The sequence below is a fragment of the Somniosus microcephalus genome, chromosome 3, assembly GCF_052327205.1.
Source record: "Somniosus microcephalus isolate GS21.2 chromosome 3, FLI_Smic_1.0, whole genome shotgun sequence".
Lineage (NCBI taxonomy): Eukaryota > Metazoa > Chordata > Chondrichthyes > Squaliformes > Somniosidae > Somniosus > Somniosus microcephalus.
Window position 1 is genome coordinate 355,423,505 of NC_140989.1, and position 19,623 is coordinate 355,443,127.

At 47.3% G+C, this 19,623-nt stretch overlaps 1 protein-coding gene across 1 annotated transcript in view; it reads left to right on the top strand.

Annotated features, from left to right (window-relative positions):
- st6galnac3 (ST6 (alpha-N-acetyl-neuraminyl-2,3-beta-galactosyl-1,3)-N-acetylgalactosaminide alpha-2,6-sialyltransferase 3) overlaps positions 1-19,623 on the top strand; it is a 241,444-nt gene that overhangs the window by 212,238 nt on the left and 9,583 nt on the right. The window contains exon 4 of the mRNA XM_085983445.1: positions 17,034-17,141. Within this exon, the coding sequence (XP_085839571.1) occupies positions 17,034-17,141 (108 nt within the window). The remainder of the gene's footprint in view (positions 1-17,033; positions 17,142-19,623) is intronic.

Below are 19,623 nucleotides of genomic sequence, written 5' to 3' on the forward strand. Positions count from 1 at the left end.
GGGTGTTGAAGAGATTGCAGGTTTGGGGGAGATCGTGGGTTGGGGTGTTGAAGAGATCATGGGTTTGGGGGAGATCGTGGGTTGGGGTTGAAGAGATCGTGGGTTTGGGGGAGATCGTGGGTTGGGGTATTGAAAAGATTGCGGGTTTGGGGGAGATCGTGGGTTGGGGTGTTGAAGAGATCGTGGGTTTGGGGGAGATCGTGGGTTGGGGTGTTGAAGAGATCGTGGGTTTGGGGGAGATCGTGGGTTGGGGTTGAAGAGATCGCGGGTTTGGGGGAGGTCGTGGGTTGGGGTGTTGAAGAGATCGTGGGTTTGGGGGAGATCGTGGGTTGGGGTTGAAGAGATCAAGGGTTTGGGGGAGATCGTGGGTTGGGGCGTTGAAGAGATCGCGGGTTTGGGGGAGATCGTGGGTTGGGGTGTTGAAGAGATTGCGGGTCGTGGGGGCTTCAGATTGTGGGGGGTGGTGGGGGTTGCGATGGTCGGCGGATCGTGGAGGGGGAAGCAGGTAAGATTCAGGGGCCGGGCGGAAGCACTCCTACTCTTCCTGGCCCACAAGCAGTGCTGGAGAGGCACTTGCCTGCTGGATACAACTGTTCTCGCCTCCCTCCAGCTGCCGGGTTTCCCGAGCCCTGGGAAACTGGTGGTGCTGGAGGCATTAAGTTTAAAAGTCTGTTACAGTTTGAAGCACGTAGCCTCATTAACATATTTAAATAACTGACCTGCCTCTGGAGAGCTGGTAAGTCGCCCATCCCCCACCCCGCCTCCGTGAAAACCGGAAGTGGGTGCGTTGGAGGCGGGGTGAGGTCAAGTTTCAGATTAGAAAAATTTTGATCGACACCCGCCAGCCCCTCTCCCACCCATCCTGGGGAGGGGTTTTAAAGTCTTCCCATGGTCTCTGGATTACTAATCCAATAAGATAGACACTACACTACTTCTCTTCCCGGCAGCCATTGAATTTTTTCCCACGGAACACTCAAACGATCATTGTTCACATGCGATCCTAGACAGTGAGGCAGACTATTCAACTATAGGGAGCATCAGAAGCAAGAAAGAAAGAACATGCCTTGACGTAAGAAAATTACTAGGCACTCGGTCTAAGCGTTAAACAAAGCTTTAATCAACTGTTTTACAACATGGAGGTCTAGTTGCGTCCTTCACTAGTTCCTGTTAAGAATGTCCTGCGCAAGCTGGGCCCGGGCCCGAGTATTTATACTCTCCCTGGACAGCGCCACCCGCAGGCCGCTCACTATTATTTCATAAGTCTTTCTTTCATGAATGACTGATTCATGTCAATGCCTTTATATGGTGTCGTCCACGACCTCAGGGCATTCCGAAGGGCTTCACAGCCAATGAAGTACTTTCGAAGCGTAGTCACTGTTGTAATTCAGGAAATGTGGCAGCCAAGTTGCGCCCAGCAAAATCCCACAAACAGTAAATAAAAAGTCATAATTACTGTCCAGCGTTAGCAGCTGTCGAAGAGCAGGAGCCTGCAATTTATATTGCCTGTCTGTGTTTGAAATAGACGTTTCGAGAAGAATAACGTATAATTTAGATATTGCAAAATCAATATTACTTACCATTGTTGAAAGCTGGTTTCCCCCCAACACTGAAAAGAGAAGATTGACTCATCCATCTTCTTTAGGCGAATAAATCAACTCGTTATTCTGCCCAAAGTCATTTTTGCCCAAAGAATGGGGTCTATTGACTTTCTGGGACAATCCAATTTATTTAAATAATGTATACATTGTGTTGTTACTGCTAATGTGATTTGGAAATCATTGATGCAAGTTTTAAATACTGGCCATTAAAGGCAATTAATCATTTCTTCGTTAAACCTGTCGCAAGCTAGTTTGGAAGTCTTTGTCACATAACCAACCTGAAAAATATTGTTGTGGAAGTGTGATGGATTGTAATTAGTCGATGTATTAGTAGATTTTACATTTCTGTAATAAGATGTGGTTGTAACTGTTTAGCTCGCCTGATGGGTAAGGCTGAGCTGTGGATCTCAGGAAGGCCCAGGTCTGATCCTCTGCTGATCTCAGCCCAGCGGCGGGAGCAAGGCTACAAACTATTACGATAGCAAAATACTGCAGATGCTGGAAATCCGAAATAACAACAGAAAATGCTGGAAAAACTCAGCAGGCCAGGCAACATCCGTGGAGAGAAATTAGAGTCGACGTTTCGGGTCGAAACCCTTTTTCAAACTGGAAAGGAAATAAAATAGATCCCGTCGAAGAGAAGAGCAGAACTTCTTCAAGGTAGGCCTGCTGAGTTTTTCCAGCATTTTCTGTTGTTATTTCGGATTTCCAGCATCTGCAGTATTTTGCTATCGTACTAGTGTTTGGTTCACTGCCACACCTCTTCTAGGAATGCCTACCTTGAAGAAGTTCTGCTCTTCTCTTCGACGGGATCTATTTTATTTCCTTTCCAGTTTGAAAAAGGGTTAGACCCGAAACATCGACTCTAATTTCTCTCCACGGATGTTGCCTGGCCTGCTGAGTTTTTCCAGCATTTTCTGTTGTTATTTAGGCTACAAAATATGTTCTGTCACTGGACTGGGTAATCCAGAGGCCTGGCTTAACAATCTAGTTACAACGTGAGTTCAAATCCCAGCGCGGCAACTTTGAGAATTTCAATTCAGTGTAAAAAAAAACCTGGAAATAAAGTAAAAGTGACCATGAAGATTTTTGGAGTGTCGTAAGAACCCAACAGGGTGGAGTAATATCCTTTTCGGGAAGGAAACCTGCTGTCCTTACCTGGTCTGGCCTATATGTGACTCCAGTCCCACACCAAAAATGATCGACTCCTAACTGCTCGCTGAAGTGGCCTAGCAAGCCACGCAGTTGTGTCAGGGGAAACTAGCTATGGGCAATAAAGAAAGAACTTGCATTTATATCGCGCTTTTCACACCCTCAGGACTTTTACAGTGACTTTCAAAGTAGGAAATGCGGTAGCCAATTTGCGCACAGCAAGGTGGCATAGTGGTTAGCACTGTTGCCTCACAGCGCCAGGGACCCGGGTTCGAATCTAGCCTTGGGCGACTGTCTGTGTGGAGTTTACACATTCTCCCCGTGTTTGCGTGGGTTTTCTCCGGGTGCTCCGGTTTCCTCCCACAGTCCAAAGATGTGCGGGTTAGGTTGATTGGCTATGATAAATTGATCCTTAGTGTTAGGGGGATTAAATATGTGGGGTTACGGGGATAGGGTGGGATATGTGTTGGTGTAGGGGTTACGGGGATCGGGTGGGATATGTGTCGGTGCAGGCTCGATGGGCCGAAATGGCCTTTATCTGCACTGTGAGGTTTCTGTGATTTCTGTGAAGATCCTACAAACAGCAATATGATAATGATCAGATAATCTGTTTCACTGATGTTGATTGAGCGATAAATATTGGCCCTGGCAGAACTGCCCTGCTCTTCTTCGAAATAGTGGCCGTGGGACCTTTTATGTCCACTTGAGAGGACCGACGGGGCCTCGGTTTAACGTCTCATCCACAAGGCAGAGATTATCATAATTCAGGAGAAAGTCGTTAGAAAGAGGAGAGGCTAATGTTGCTCCAGCCTTGATTCCTCCACACTCTAACAACAACAACTTCTTGCATTTATACAGCGCCTTTAACATGGCAAATTGTCCCAAGGTGCCTCACAAGAGCATAAATCAGACAAAAATGAACACCGAGCCAAAGAAGGAGTCATTGGACAAGTGACCAAACAGTTGGTCAAAGAGGTAGGTTATAAGCAGAGTTTTATAGGAGGCGAGAGAGGTAGAAGTAATTTCAGAGCTTAGGGCTCTGGACAGCTGTAAGGCATGACTGCCAAAGATGGGGCAAAGGAAATCAGGGATGCACAAGAGGCCAGAGTTGGAAGAACATAGAGTTCTCGGAGCGTTGTAGGGCTGCAGGAGGATACAGAGATAGGGAGGAGCGAGGCCATGAGGGATTTGAACACAAGGATGAGAATTTTAAAATCGGGGCATTGCAGGGACCGGGAGCCAAATATAGGTCAGCGAGCACAGGGGTGATGGGTGAGCGGGACTTGGTGCGAGTTAGAAACATAGAAACATAGAAGATAGGAGCAAGAGTAGGCCATTCGGCCCCTCGTGCCTGTTCCGCCATTCAATGTGATCATGGCTGATCATCCAAATTCAGTACCCTGTCCCTGCTTTCTCCCCATATCCCTTGATCCCTTTAGCCTTAAGAAATATATCTAACTCCTTCTTCAATATGTTTAACGAATTGGCCTCAACTGCCTCTGTGGTACAGAATTCCACAGGTTCATCACTCTCTGGGTGAAGAAATTCCTCCTCTCTCTGTCCTAAATGGCTTACCCCTTATCCTTAGACTGTGACCCCTGGTTCTGGACTCCCCCGCCATCGGGAACATCCTTCCTTCATCTAGTCTGTCTAGTCCTGTTAGAATTTTATAAGTTTCAATGAGATCCCCTCTCATTCTTGTAAACTCTAGTGAATACAAGCCCAATCGACCCAATCTCTCTTCATACGTCATTCCTGCCATCCCAGGTATCAGTCTGGTGAATCTTCGCTGCACTCCCTCCATGGCGAGAACATCCTTCCTCAGATAAGGCGACCAAAACTGCACACAATACTCAAGGTGTGGTCTCACCAAGGCCCTGTGCAACTGCAGCAAGACATCCTTGCTCCTGTACTCGAATCCTCTCGCTATGAAGGCCAACATACCATTTGCCTTCTTAACCGCCTGCTGCACCTGCGTGCTTACCTTCAGCGACGGGTGCACAAGGACACCCAGGTCTCGTTGCATTTCCCCTTTTCCCAATCTATTACCGTTCAGATAATGGCCCAGAAATTCCAGAACGGGGCTTGCAGCGCGTGCAAGCCCCGTATTTACACTTACCCCGCGCTACTGCCGATCAGCTCCAGGGACGCCTGGACTTGGTGAATGAAAAAGAAGAATCCCGGGCAGCGTATGACGTCACGCCGCCCAGGAGTGCAGCCAGCGCGAAGCCAGGAGCGTGCAGTGTAAGTGAGACACGCCCCTTGAGGTCTCAGTTTCACTGGACACGCCCCCAATGTTTCTGTCAAGCTGCTAAGGATTTTTACATGCAAAGCAGCAGTTTAAATAGGTTTTTGGAAGTTTTTTGAAGATTTTGGTAACTTTTATAAACTTTTTTAAATGTTTACATTATTTTGAGTAATCTGAAGTAGTTTTAAAGAGAATTAAAGCAATTTAAAGACTTTTAAAAGCCCTAAAAGAATTTTTTTAATTCCATTTATTTATTTAGCAATGTCGTCGTCATACGTGTCTTCACACTGTTCCCTTTGGGGAACTGTATGAAGTGGTGGAAGGATTTATGGCCGTGATTAACGCTCATTCCGTGACCGTAACCATCTTTGAACCAGCCATTAGGGCGGTTAGTCCTATGGCGGGAGGGTTTTACGGGCTCCCACAAGCTATACAAGGAGGGGGGGCCACCCACACCCACGGACGCAAATATCCCACTGGATGTCAACCCAGAATTTAGAGCCGGAGCTCCGACTCCACTTGCCGGGACTGTCTGGAGCGGGGTTCGAAACCCTACCCTGATCTGGCCCAGCGGCGGGGATCCTACCGCTATGACAAAGGCCCAATCCGATTAGCAACGTGAAATGGCAGCATAGGGCTCCAGTCATGGGGAGGGAAAAGGCGCAGGAAACGTATGGGTGTCACCTTTTGTGCGGAGTGGGCCTTTTGCGTAGCAGTAACATCCCCGCCGCTGGGCCAGAAGGAGTAGGGTTTTGAACCCCACTCCAGACAGTCCCGGCAAGTGGAGTCGGAGTTCCAACTTTAAATTCTGGGTGGACATCCAGCGGGATACTTGCGTCCATGGGTGTTGGTGCCCCCCCCCCCCTCAGATGGGTTGTGGGAGCCCGTAAAACCCTCCCGCCATAGGACTAACCACCCTAATGGCTGGTTCAAAGATGATTACGGTCACGGAATGAGCGTTAATCACGGCCATAAATCCTTCCACCACTTCATACAGTTCCCCAAAGGGAACAGTGTGAGGATACGTACGATGATGACCTCTTGCGCAATGCACCTCCTTGGACCCTCAGTCGCAGATGCGAGGGGGCAAGTCGTGCAATTGTTAAATTTTTCATTTTATTGACATGTAAAATGTTGGCCCAGTAATTCCCTTCCAACTGCGCGAGTACGGTCGGGGTACTTACGCATCTGGCCGGATGAAATGCCGGTTTTCAGCATGCGCAGTGCTTTTGGGGAAAACCGGCATTTCCTGTCCTCTGAACGAAGGGGTTCAGAGGCAGAACGCGTGCGACTGCACAGGCAGCGCGTGCGCAGTATAATTCGCCGCTTTCATTACTGCTTTCAGTGAGGTCAAGTCCTTACAACTTACACATGAAAAAAGCATGGGTACAGTTGCTCCAGAGGCTGCGGAGGAAGATATTTCTTATCGTGGAGCTTCTGAAAGTATGTATGTCTGTATATATTCCTTTGCGTGTTATGTATATATTCCTTTACTTATGTGTATGAATGTATTATTTAGTTATGACTTTCAGAGAAAGTAACTTATTTGAAAATCATAATTAAAAACATACATTCATACACATTAGTAAAGGAATGTAAAACATACATACATATACGTAAAGGAATATATGTGGACATACATACATAACTCATTCTCACATTCCATTCACACAGCCACAATTGCTCCTTCTACCTACCGTTCTGAAAACCCTTTTAAAAAAAAAAAAAAATTTTAACTTTAAAACTTACTTAAAATTTCTTAAAATAACTTCCCTCCCTTTCCCAAACAAAAATATTGCATTTCAGAAGCTCCACGATAAAATGTTTCTTCCTCCGCAGCCAATGAACCACTTTACACTTGCTTTTTTCAAGTGTAACTTCTGAGGACTTACCCTCACGGATTTCATGAATGAAATCTACGAAGTTCACTGCGCAAGCGCTGCCTGTGCAGTCGCACGCGCTCGAGGTCTGGAAATGCCGGCGTTCCCCGCATGCGCTGTTCATGCTGAACGCCGGCATTTCCAACGGCCAGATGCGTGAGTACCCCGAGCGCACTCACGCCTTTGGCCACGAATTTCTGGCCCAATAATCTGCCTTCCTGTTTTTGCCACCAAAGTGGATAACCTCGCATTTATCCACATTATACTGCATCTGCCATGCATCTGCCCAATTACCCAACCTGTCCAAATCATACTGGAGTTTCTCTGCATCCTCCTCACAGCACACACGCCCACCCAGCTTTGTGTCGATAGGATACGGGCAGCAGAGGTTTGGATGAGCTCGGGTTTACGGAGGGTGGAATGCGGGAAGCCAGCCAGAAGAGTGTTGGAACAGTCAAGCCTGGAGGTAATAAAGGCATGGATGAGGGTTTCAGCAGCAGGTGAGCTGAGGCAGGGGCGGAGACGGGCGATATCACAGAGGTGGAAGTAGGCGGTCTTGGTGAGGATACGGGACCCGGAGCTCAGTTCAAGTAGGACGCCGAGGTTGCGCGCAGTCGGTTCAATCTCAGATGGCGGCCGGGGAGTGGGAATGGGGGTCGGTGGCTAGGGAGCGGAATTTCCCACTGCCCCGGATAAAACAGTGGTAATGAATCCACCGCTCCGCCTATTCATTTACAGGACCGGGTCCTTTTCGATTAGGCTCAGTTCTTTGGTGAGCAACGTTTTGTAGATTGATCGCATCCTTTTTTGTTAGATGGACCAGTTAAAGAGTTTATGAAGGCAAACAGAGTCATAAAACCAATCCAGCGCGTGATAAATGGCTACGCGGCGAAATGAGTATGAAATGAACACAGCAGGACTCAAGTAGACGGTCACAACTGGCTGAGCCTCCATCCAACCTTCAGATTCTGTGAAAACACCATGCCATATTATTAATAAAGCTCTGGGTTTCCTGTCGGTAACAGTGTCTTTATTGAGTGCCGAGGACGTGCTTTATGAGTTTTAAATTATCTTTTAAGTCATCAATCTTGCTTTTGATGATTGTCTTGGGCCTTCTTCAGCTCTGTTCTGTTGCGTTACAGATCACTGATCTGCTCAGTGTGGCTGCATACACCGCTCAGAGATACCACTGATCACAGCCCAAATTGCTGCAGTTTCTGGCTCCTTGCAGTTTAATGGCTGTGCAGCACAGCTAGCTGATAGCTTTCTTTTGCCACTACCATGACCTTTCATCATTTTTTTGCCCCACTACTCGGACAAAAAAAACAAGTGGGCATGCGGGATTTGTAAATACCCCTCAGCACGACTCCATCTCTGAGGCTGAACCAGTCTGATCGCAACCTTGGCGTCCTGTTTGACTCTGAGTTGCGATTCCGACCCCATGATCCTCTCCATCGCCAAGACCGCCTATTTCAACCTCAGTGTGACATCGCCCGCCTCTGCCCCTGCCTCTGCTCATCCGCTGCTGACACCCTCATCTGCGCCTTTCTTACCTCCAGACTCGACTATTCCAACGCACTCCTGGCCGGCCTTCCACCTACCACCCTCCGTAAACTTGAGTTCATCGGCTGCCCGTGTCCCAACTCGCACCAAGTCCCATTCACCCATCACTCCTGTGCTCGCTGACCTACATTGGCTCCCGGTTAAGCAACGCCTCGATTTTAAAATTCTCATCCTTCTTTTCAAATCCCGCCATGGCCTCGCCTCTGCCTATCTCTGTAACCACCTCCAGCCCAACAACCCTCCGAGATCTCTGCGCTCCTCCAGTTCTCGCCTCCTGCGCATCCCCCGATTACCATCACCCCACCATTGGCAGGTCACCCATTTAAATAATGACCCAGAAATTCGGATCGGAGGCTTCCCGCGGGTGCAAGCCTCCGACTTGCACTTACCTAGCACGCCGGCCGTTGAGCTGTGGGCCCGCGTGGGATTCCGATCCTGGGCCTGCTCCAACTGACGGCGCGCAGTGCTTGCATATCCCAGGGGCGCAGTTAGTTCGATGCGTCCCCTGGGATCATGTGGGCCATGGGGAGCCAATGGTAGCAGGGAAAGCTTCATTCATAAAATTGACAGGAAGAGCTGTCAAAACCAAAAATATTATAAGCCCCAAAACATCACTAAAACTTCAAATAAATTTTAAAAAACATCACATTTTTAAAATAGCTATAAATTATATAAAATAACTATTTTAAACAATAATTTAAATTTTTGAAAAAATTAATTACATTTTCTAACGGGGCTAAAAATAAACTTACCTTTCTTTAAAGTATTTAAAAATAATAAACCTGTGGAAAAATGTTTTAATTTTAATTAATTCACCACTTACCTTGTTAAAAGCAGGCCTTGCGCCTTGCGCCTGCTTTTTATACGTGTAACTCCTGGAGACTTACCCTCCCGGAAAAACCTGGAAAAAAAACGTAAGTTCGATGCGCACGCGCTGCCTCTCCGGTGCACACATTCCACCTGTCAACCCCTTCTTTCAGGGGAACGGAAGTTCCGGTTTCCCGCGCATGCGCAGTGCATGCACGAAACCGGCACTTCCATTGGGCCTACGCGTGAGTACCCCGTACGTACTCACCCATGGAGACCTGAATTTCTGGGCCGTTATAATGAGGCTGCGTGCCTCACATTTAACCAGCATTTCAAATTTAACTGTGGCTGGTTGGGTTTCTCAGGCCTTGGAGAACCCGCCAGCCAAAGTAAGGCAAGGACTGCTCGATCCAGGAGGTAAGTGCCTTCACACTCGTGCCGCAGGCCTACCCGCCCGCAGCCAGGCAGCCTCTCCATCTGGCTGGCTGTGTGTGGGACACAGACCTTTGAAATGCTAATCAGGCCCTGCCGTTAAATTCGGCAGGGCCTGCGGGAAACCCATTCTCCCGGGTTTCCCGACCGCTTCCTAGCCCTCTGCTCCCAACTGGCTCCCGATTAAAATTCCGGCCAATGCATCTTGACATGAATCAGTCATTCATGAAAGAAAGACTTATGAAATAATAGTGAGCGGCCTGCAGGTGGCGCTGTCCAGGGAGAGTATAAATACTCGGGCACGGGCCCAGCTTGCGCAGGACATTCTTAACAGGAACTAGTGAAGGACACAACTAGACCTCCATGTTGTAAAACAGTTGATTAAAGCTTTGTTTAATGCTTAGACCAAGTGCCTAGTAGTTTTCTTATGTCACATCTTATTCTCAGTCACACATTAGCTAGTCATCTTGGTATATTGTCTTCTCTTAGGTACATATTCTAATGTAACTATTCATCTTTGTAGCGAAGAATTTTTAATTTGCTGCACGTAAATATTTAATCTGTTCTCTGATAAGCCTGGAGCTGACACATTTGATAAGTAGGCGCTGCACAGGGTTATGACTTGACTGAAAACCTTTCCTTCAGATTTATAGCACAACAGTTTCCTTCCCCTTTCATTGTTAATGCTGTTGTGTGGCTGCGATATTAGCCTGTTATGCTCTTTGAAGTTATGTGCTGGTATTAGCTGTCAGCCATGGCTCAGTGGGTAGCATTCTTGCCTCTGAGTCAGAAGGTTGCGGGTTCATAGTTCCATTTTACAGGGACTTGAGCACAAAATCAAGGCTGACACTGCAGTGCAGTACTGAGGGAGTGCTGAACTGTCAGAGGTGTCATCCTTTGGATGAGACGTTAAACCAAGTCTGCCCTCTCAGGTGGACGTAAATGGCACTATTTCGAAGAAGAGCAGGGGCGTTCTCCTGGTGTCCTGGCCAATATTTATCTCTCAACCAACATCACTAAAAACAGATTATCTGGTCATTATCACATTGCTGTTTGTGGGAACTTGCTGTGCACAAATTGGCTGCAGTGTTTCCTAAATTACAACAGTGACGACATTTCAGAATAACTGGCTGTAAAGCGCTTTGGGACATCCTGAGGTTATGAAATTCTCTGGGGGAGAAAAATTCGTGTTCGCCAGCAAAGTCGCTGGCAACTGCAGTTAACGGCCGTTGGAAATGGCTGCAACGCTAACTGAGCGAATTTGGTCTGGGAGGCGCGGAGATAGGTGGCGCAGCGCTCACCTGCCTTCAACACCGTCCTGGCGGTGTTGTTGGAGGGATCCGGGATGAAATTCCTGTCCAGGTCCGGCGTTGCAGCTTCCCACAGCCTCTGGGAGCGAAGTTGTGGAGCTCGCAAGGAATTGTGGGCAATGAAGAGGTCTGAGAATTAAAGGGGCCACGCACACTGAAGCAATACAAATGAAAATGCAGTGAATCAATACATTTTTCAGCCCTTTCTGCCTTTTAAGAAATATTCAACATTTAAAAGAAGTTCCAAATGTGAATATTCAGCTGTTGAAGCTGAGTTACCTTCCTAACCTCAACAAATGGGAAAACTGCCTCAGCACTAACACAAATGACTCAGCAAGCCAGGGAAGGGGCACCGAGGGTCTCACACGCAGCACTCCAGCTTTGTGCAGGGGGTCAACACTGCAAGAGCGGCCCTCTACACACAGGGGCCAGGAGACCCTCCAGAAAGAACAACGTGGGGCCACATCACTGAGGTCATCACTGCCAGCAGTGTCGTCCCCCCACCACCTGGCTCCTGTGCCCAAAGAAGCTTTATGACCTCAGACTACATGAAGAATGCATCTTCAAAAGCCATCTCAGACCAACTGCACCACTAGCCTCACAAACTGCTCAATGCAGGACCCCCAATCACTCACCTACCAACAATCTGCACCAATGACGAGGCACATCTCCCATTCCTAGCCTCACCTCACCCCCTTGGAGGAGACGGTGCTGGCCATTCTTGGCAGGGGCATGACTGAGCCCTTGGCCAGCAGCGGGGCTGAAAGGATACAAGAAGCGGGTATTCTAGTACGTTATCCTCCTTCTAGCAGGCACCTCTTGATTTTCTGCCCTCCCCTCACCACAACTCCACCCTTGTGCCTTCTTCATTTCACACACCCAAGAAATGCAGCCTGCCCAGCCAGTGGGTCAACAAGAAGAGGCAGCCTGCCCAGCCAATAGGACCGCAGGCAGATGATTCCATCCCGGATATCCCGCCCTCAAAGGGGCTGTCTGGGATGCATCCTTCCATCTGATTCCTCCTCTTTGGCTTCCTCCTCTTCTGCGTCTTCCTCTTCTGTGTCTTCCACTTCCCTCTGCAAGAAGATGCTGTAAATGTGAAATGACAGCATACAATGCTGGAAATACTCAGTTAGTTAGGCAGCATGTTGACCTGAGACGTGAACACTGCTTTCTCTCTATTGATGTTATGTGGCCTGCTGAGTATTCGCAGCATTTTCTGTCTTCTCAAAGGCCTTCATTTACCATCTGAGCCCTTGCAAGCATTCAGCAGCATTCCCTACACACTTAAAAAAACTTTTCACATCTATTGCAGCAAGGCACCACTTCAATAAAATTTTAAAAAACAGTCCAAACCCTTAAATTCAAACTGACCTGAATGATGTGTGTGTCCCTTTGAAAGCTGTAGACATCGCCACTGTCAGGTTAACCTGGCATGCTTAGGACCCAGCGCTGAATTCAGCGCTAGGGTCGAAGTTCGCGTTGGTGACATTAAGTCGGCGTTGCACGCCGATTGACGTCACCATGCCGCCATTTTCTTTTCCCAGGCCGCTGCCAGTTACCGGCAGCGCAAAGGGGAAGAGGAATATGGCGGCTACCGCGGAACCCGCCACCAGCTGACGAAAGAGCATGGCGCTACGGAATGGCGCTCAACACATGAATTTCTAGCCCTCTATTTTGTATTTAGTCTTGTGACAATTTACATTGCAGTAGCCAATAAAAAAATTCTGCTTGTTCGTTGACTGTGGGCTGCAAATGATTAAATATCTACAAGAGAAAGAACTGGCATTTATATCTCACCTTTCACACCCTCAAGACATTCCAAAATGCAGTCACTGTCACTCTGTAGGGAAACACGGCAGCCAATCAGCACACAACAAGCTCCCACTAACAGCAAGTGGAAGAATGGCCAATTTTGGAGGTGTAGAGGGATGAATATTGGCCACGTACCAAAACGCGTCACTTCAAACTTCCCTGCATTAAATTTCATCTGCCATGTGTCTGCCCATTTCACCAGTCTGTCTGTGCCCCCCTGAAGTCTGTTACTATCCTCCTCACTGTTTACTAAGTTTCTGAGTTTTGTGTCATTAATATATATCAAAAATAGCAGTGCTCCTAATACCAACCCCTGGGGGACATTATTGTATACCCCCCTCCAGTCTGAAAAACAACCATTCACCACTACCCTCTGCTTTCTGTCCCTTAGCCAATTTCGTATCCACGCTGCCACTGTCCCCTTAATCCCGTGGGCTTTAATTTTGCTAACAAGTCTATTTTGTGGTACTCTGTCAAACACCTTTTGAAAGTCCATATACACAACATCAACCGCACTCCCCTCATCAACCCTCTCCATTACTTCATCAAAGAAATCAACCAAGTTCGTCAAACACAATTTGCCTTTAACAAATCCGTGCTTTTGATCACCTGGCCTTATGTCTCCTTCCTTGGCTCGGTGTCAATCCTTTTTACATAGAAACATAGAAGAAACATAGAAGATAGTAGCAGGAGTAGGCCATTCGGCCCCTCAAGCCTGCACCGCCATTCAATGAGATCATGGTTGATCATCCAAATTCAGTACCCTTTCCCTGCTTTCTCCCCATATCCCTTGATCCCTTTAGCCTTAAGAAATATATCTAACTCCTTCTTGAATATATTTAATGAATTAGCCTCCACTGCCTTCTGTGGCAGAGAATTCCACAGGTTCACCACTCTCTGGGTGAAGAAATTTCTCCTCATTTCTGTCCTAAATGGCTTACCCCTTATCCTTAGACTGTGACCCCTGGTTTTGGACTCCCCGACCATCGGGAACATCCTTCCTGCATCTAGTCTGTCCAGTCCTGTCAGAAGTTTATAAGTTTCAATGAGATCCCCTCTCATTCTTCAGCGAGTATAAGCCCAATTGACCCAATCTCTCCTCATACGTCTGATTGCGCTCCTGTGAAGCGTCTTGGGATATTCAACGGCGCTATATAAATGCAAGTTGTTGTTGTTGTAGATTGGAGCAGGGAGGACAGGCTGGGGAAGGAAGGAGCTCCACAGTTTTGACGTCGTCCAAAAGAATGGGGTAGATTTTGACCTTTAGTGATGGGAGGCCCTCAACGCCCCTCATGACCATATGGCCATCTCGCTGCAGCTCACAGGGTCCCTGGAAGGAAAAATATGCCACTCTCTATCCCTCACTTTGACAAGTGCAGAACACAAAAGAAAAAGTATTAAAGTTAAGCGCTCCTTTCTATTATAATATTGGCTGTCAAAACCCATTAACCTTAAACGAACCATTGTTGGGAGTGGGTCGCGTCGAGGACCGAGCCAGACATTACACATTTTCTACCGTACCTTGGGTGTAAATGCAATTCAGCATTTTTAGATTTTTTTTTAATAATTCAAATAAACTTGAATTCATACATTGATTTTCCAGCCTGAAGGCAATTTAGGTCATGTTGAAAGTGAAATACCGGACAGAACTTGTCAGCCTGCATGAAACATTTATGAAAATGTTTAGAATTCTGCTCCCCTGGTGTAAAATACAAAGCTGCAGCGTTCGTGCTGACAGAAGATTCCAGAACTGGCACTGAGGGTGATAACGGGAACTCTTAAAACTTCAGTGCTGATTTGCAGTGAGAAAGATGGTGGCTGTTGGCACTGATAGTCACAACAAGCGCTTTGTCATCTCACAAAAGCCCACGATTTTCACTGACAGCCCAAGTTCCTCAGTTTAAAAGAAAGGAATGACTTGTATTTCTATAGCACTTTCCAAACCTCAGGACGTCCCAAAGCACTTCACAGCCAATGAAGTATTTCTTTGACAATGTAGTCACTGTTGCAATGTAGGAAACACATCAGCCAATTTGCACACAGCAAGCTCCCACAAACAGCAATAACCAGATAATCTGTTTTTTCAGTGATGTTGGGTTGAAGGATAATTATTGGCCAAGAGAGTGGGAAGAACTCCTCTGCTCTTCTTTGAAATAGTGTTATTGGATCTATTTAAGTCCACCCCAAGAGCAGTCAGTGCCTCAGTTTAACATCCCATCCGAATGACAGCACCTCCGACAGTGCAGCACTCCCTCAGCACTGCACTGGAGTGTCAGCCTAGCTTTATGTGCTCAGGTCCTTGGAGTGGGACTTGAACCCACAACCTTCTGACTCAGAGGCGAGAGTGCTACCCACTGAGCGCGGCTGACACTTAATTAGGAGGGTTTTAAGCTGCAGCTGTTCTGCCTCTCTCCACCCAAACCAACGGTGAAAGAAGCTTTCAACTCCACTGTACCAACTGCCACCATTTAAAGTTCAACGTTAAATCAGAGTGGCCGTGAGCGGCGCGCGAGTGTTGACCATTGGACCAGCTGCTAACTGCCTTCATTGTCGGGCAGGCCAGGAGATGGCAGGACACTGGCACTTTTAAAAACCTTCACAGGGTCGCGAAGGAAGAACCTGGCAGAAACCAGACCCCCGTACCCACGAAAAGAATCTTCCTGCCACTAACCTCCGCCCCCCTCACCTTCCGCCACATTAAATCGCTTGTCCCGTTAATGGCTTATTAACTTGATGATCGCTGTCCTTCACAAGGGTGAAGGGTGTCATGGGGGAAGAAGTGAGTCGCTTGTGATGTTCTTTATTGTTCCAACCTGTCTTCTGGGTGTGAACATTAAGGAACACAAGAACAGGAGCAGGCTGATTTGTATCTTAACTCTATCTACTCATCTTGGTTCCAAATCCCTTAATACTCTTACCCAACAACAATCTATTAATCTCAGTTTTGAAATTTTCAATTGACCCCCAACCTCAACAGCTTTTTGGAGGAGAGAGTTCCAGATTTCCACCACCCTTTGTGTGAAGAAGATTTTCCTGACATCACCCCTAAATGACCTAGCTTTTATTTTAAGATTATGACCCCTTGTCCTGGACTCTCGCATTAGGGGAAATAGTTTCTCTCTATCTACTCTATCAAATCATTTAATCATCTTAAACACCTCAATTGAATCATCCCTTAATCTGCCATACTCGAGGGAATACACCCCTAGTCTGTGCAGCCTGTCCTCATAATTTAACCCTTTTAGCCCGGGTATCATTCTGGTGAATCGGCGCTGCAGCCCCTCCAAGACCAGTATATCCTTCCTGAGGTGTGGTACCCAGAACTGAATGCAGTGCTCCAGATGGGGTCCGACCAGAGCTCTGTACAGCTAGAAGATAACTTTTTTTTATTCATTCATGGGATGTGCGCGTCGCTGGCAAGGCCAGCATTTATTGTCCATCCCTAATTGCCCTTGAGAAGGTGGTGGTGAGCCACCTTCTTGAACCGCTGCAGTCCGTGCGGTGAAGGTACTCCCACAGTGCTGTTAGGGAGTTCCAAGACTTTGACACAGCGACGATGAAGGAATGGCGATATACTTCCAAGTCAGGATGGTGTGTGACTTGGAGGGGAACTTGGAGGTGGCGGTGTTCCCATGCGTCTGCTGCCCTTGTCCTTCTAGGTGGTAGAGGTCACGGGTCTGGGAGGTGCTGCTGAAGAAGCCTTGGCGAGTGGCTGCAGTGCATCTTGTAGATGGTACACACTGCAGCCACGGTACGCTGGTGGTGGAGGGGGTGAATATTTAAGGTGGTGGATGGGGTGCCAATCAAGGGGGCTGCTTTGTCCTGGATGGTGTCGGGCTTCTTGAGTGTTGTTGGAACTGCACTCATCCAGGCAAGTGGAGAGTATTCCATCACACTCCTTACTTGTGCCTTGTAGATAGTGGAAAGGCTTTGGGGAGTCAGGAGGTGAGACCACTTCAACACCTCCAAGCCCAATATATCCTATTTACCTCATTTTGTTTTTTAAAATTTGTATGGTGTTTTTGTGCTTGCTTCTCAAATTGTATTCCGAGGATACTGCAGCCTACAAATTGACAGGAATTGCGAGCTCAGGATAAATAATTCAGACTGCTTGTCAACAGTTGTGACATTTTCAGTCTCACTGCTAAAAGTACTTCGTGATGTGGGTTTGACGATGTGCTAACGCTCGATCATTTTAAAGTGCTTTCTCCTGTTCTCCCTCTGACAGGGTACTCTCAGGTACGTACCTGAGTACTGGCTGGTTCACACTCGTGCTTGCGATGGATGTCTGCCATAAAATCCATATCTTTGGAATGATTAACGATACCTATTGCAGGTAAGGTCACTGAAAGCATTTTTTTCATGCATCATTAAGTGCTCTTTAAAATTATGAAGGGGTTCGATTGGATAGACATAGAGGAGATGTTTGTAGGGGGAGTTCAAAACTAGGGGCCAACACTATAAGATAGTCACCAATAAATCCAATCGGGAATTCAGGAGAAACTTCTTTACCCAGAGAGTGGTCAGAATGTGGAACTCGCTACCACAGGGAGTGGTTGAGGCAAACAGCATGGGTGAAGTAGGGTGGGAGGAGGCTCGTGTGGAGGGTAAACACCGTGTTGGACCAGTTGGGCCGAATGGCCGGCTTCTGTGCTGTACATTCGATGTCATTCTATGTAAAGGGTGTTTCATTAACTTAAATCCACATCTGACAGGACAGTCTGTGTTGGGAGAGGTGGGGTAGGAGAGGAGACTGCCTCTGGGAGAGTTCTTTTATGTTCAATGTGAGAACAAGTTCAGCCAGGCGGAGGAGGGTGGTGGTGGATGGGGACTGGTTGGGCCTCTGTTCAAGGAAGAAGCGGAGCGCCCTCAGGCCGTCCTGGTGGGGGATGGAGACGTAGAGTGACTCAATATCCAGCATCTGCAGTATTTTGCTCTTGCATTTATATAGCGCCTTTCACGACCTCAGGATGTTCCAAAGTGCTTCACAGCCAATGAAAGTACTTTTGAATTGACGTCACTGTTGTTATGTCGGAAACGCAGCAGCCAATTTGTGCACAGCAAGGTCCCACAAACAGCAATGAAATAATTCACCACATAATCTGTTTTAGTGATGTTGGTCAGGGATAATTATTGGCGAGGACCACAGGGAGAACTCTTCTGCTGTTCTTCAAAATGGTACCATGGGATCTTTTACGTCCACCTGAGAGGGCAGATGGGGCCTCAGTTTAACATCGGAGGTGTTGTCTTTCAGATGAGATGTTACAGAAGGGCTTTACCATCCTTGTGGTTCAAATCCCTCCATGGCCTCGCCCCCCTCTATCTAAGTAACCTCCTCCAGCCCTACAACCATCAGAGACCTCCGCGCTCCTCCAATTCTGGCCACTTGCGAATCCCCGACTTTAATCACTCCACCATTGGCGGCCGTGCCTTCAGCTGCCTGGGCCCCAAGCTCTGGAATTCCCTGCCTAAACCTCTCCACCTCTCTACCTCTCTGTCCTCCTTTATGACGCTCCTTAAAACCTACCTCTTTGACCAAGCTTTTGGTCACCTGTCCTAATATCTCCTTATGTGGCTCGGTGTCAAATCTTGTCTGATAATGCTCCTGTGATGCGCCTTGGAACGTTTTACTACATTGAAGGCGCTATATAAAATGCAAGTTGTTGTTGTTACCAACTGCATCACTGGAGAGACCCTGCAACTACAGCAGATGTCATTGAAAAAGCTGGTCTGCGAACCTGCAGATACCAAAAATGCATATTCGCACTTTCTGAGATAAAGTGTCATAATTAAACTGCAGTGTTCATTATAATCAATTTTAGGACTGACAAGGATACTGCCAGCGAACTATAGAGTCTCTTGACCTTGCAGATCATTATACGCTTAATGAAACTATAACTTAACACGTTTATTTGTTCTCGAGATCAGTATTAAGGCATTGGGTTATATTAACATTGGATTATATTAACATTTTGGTCACTTATATATTCATGTAAATGATAACAAAGGATGTCAATTAACCAGGGAAAGAAAGGCTTGCAGTAATATAGCACCTTTCGCAACCTCAGCAGGTCCCTAAGAACTTTACAGCCAGTGAAGTACGTTTTTGAAGTGTAGTCACCGTAGTAATGTGGAAAACGCGGCAGTCAATTTGTGCACAGCAGGCTCCCACAAACAGCAATGAGATAATGACCTGGTAATCTGTTTCTGTGATGTTGGTTGAGGGATAAATATTGGCCAGGACACCGGGGATAATGCCCCTGCTCTTCTTCGAAATAGAGTCATGGGATCTTTTACCTTTTACCTGAGGGAGCAGACGGGGCCTCGGTTTTAAATCTCAGCCAAAAGACGGCACCTCCAATGGTGCAGCACTCCCTCACTACTGCACTGAAATGTCAGCATAGATTGTGTGCTCAAGTCTCTGGAGTGGGGCTTGTGCCCACGACCATCTGGCTCAGAGGCGAGGGTGCTACCAACTGAGCCACAGCTGTGCAGATTCCAATGCTAAATAGCTTTATGATAGCAAAATACTGCAGATGTTGGAAATCCGAAATAACAACAGAAAATGCTGGCTTAATTCCTAGGAGCGTGGGGTATTGTTTTACATCTACTTTCACATTTCTCTGCCAATATTTTCCCCTCCTCCTTCTGTCGGAAGGTTTTGACTCCTTACTGGAGTGGAGCCCCCCACTCTCAAACTGCTGTCCCCCAGCCACAGCTGGCGTTAGGCAACTCAGCACTTTCTACCAAGACAGCCTGGGGAGTCCTCCAGTGCTTTGCCCAGGAACCATCCTTAAATGCGTGAGCCTAGGTATTGA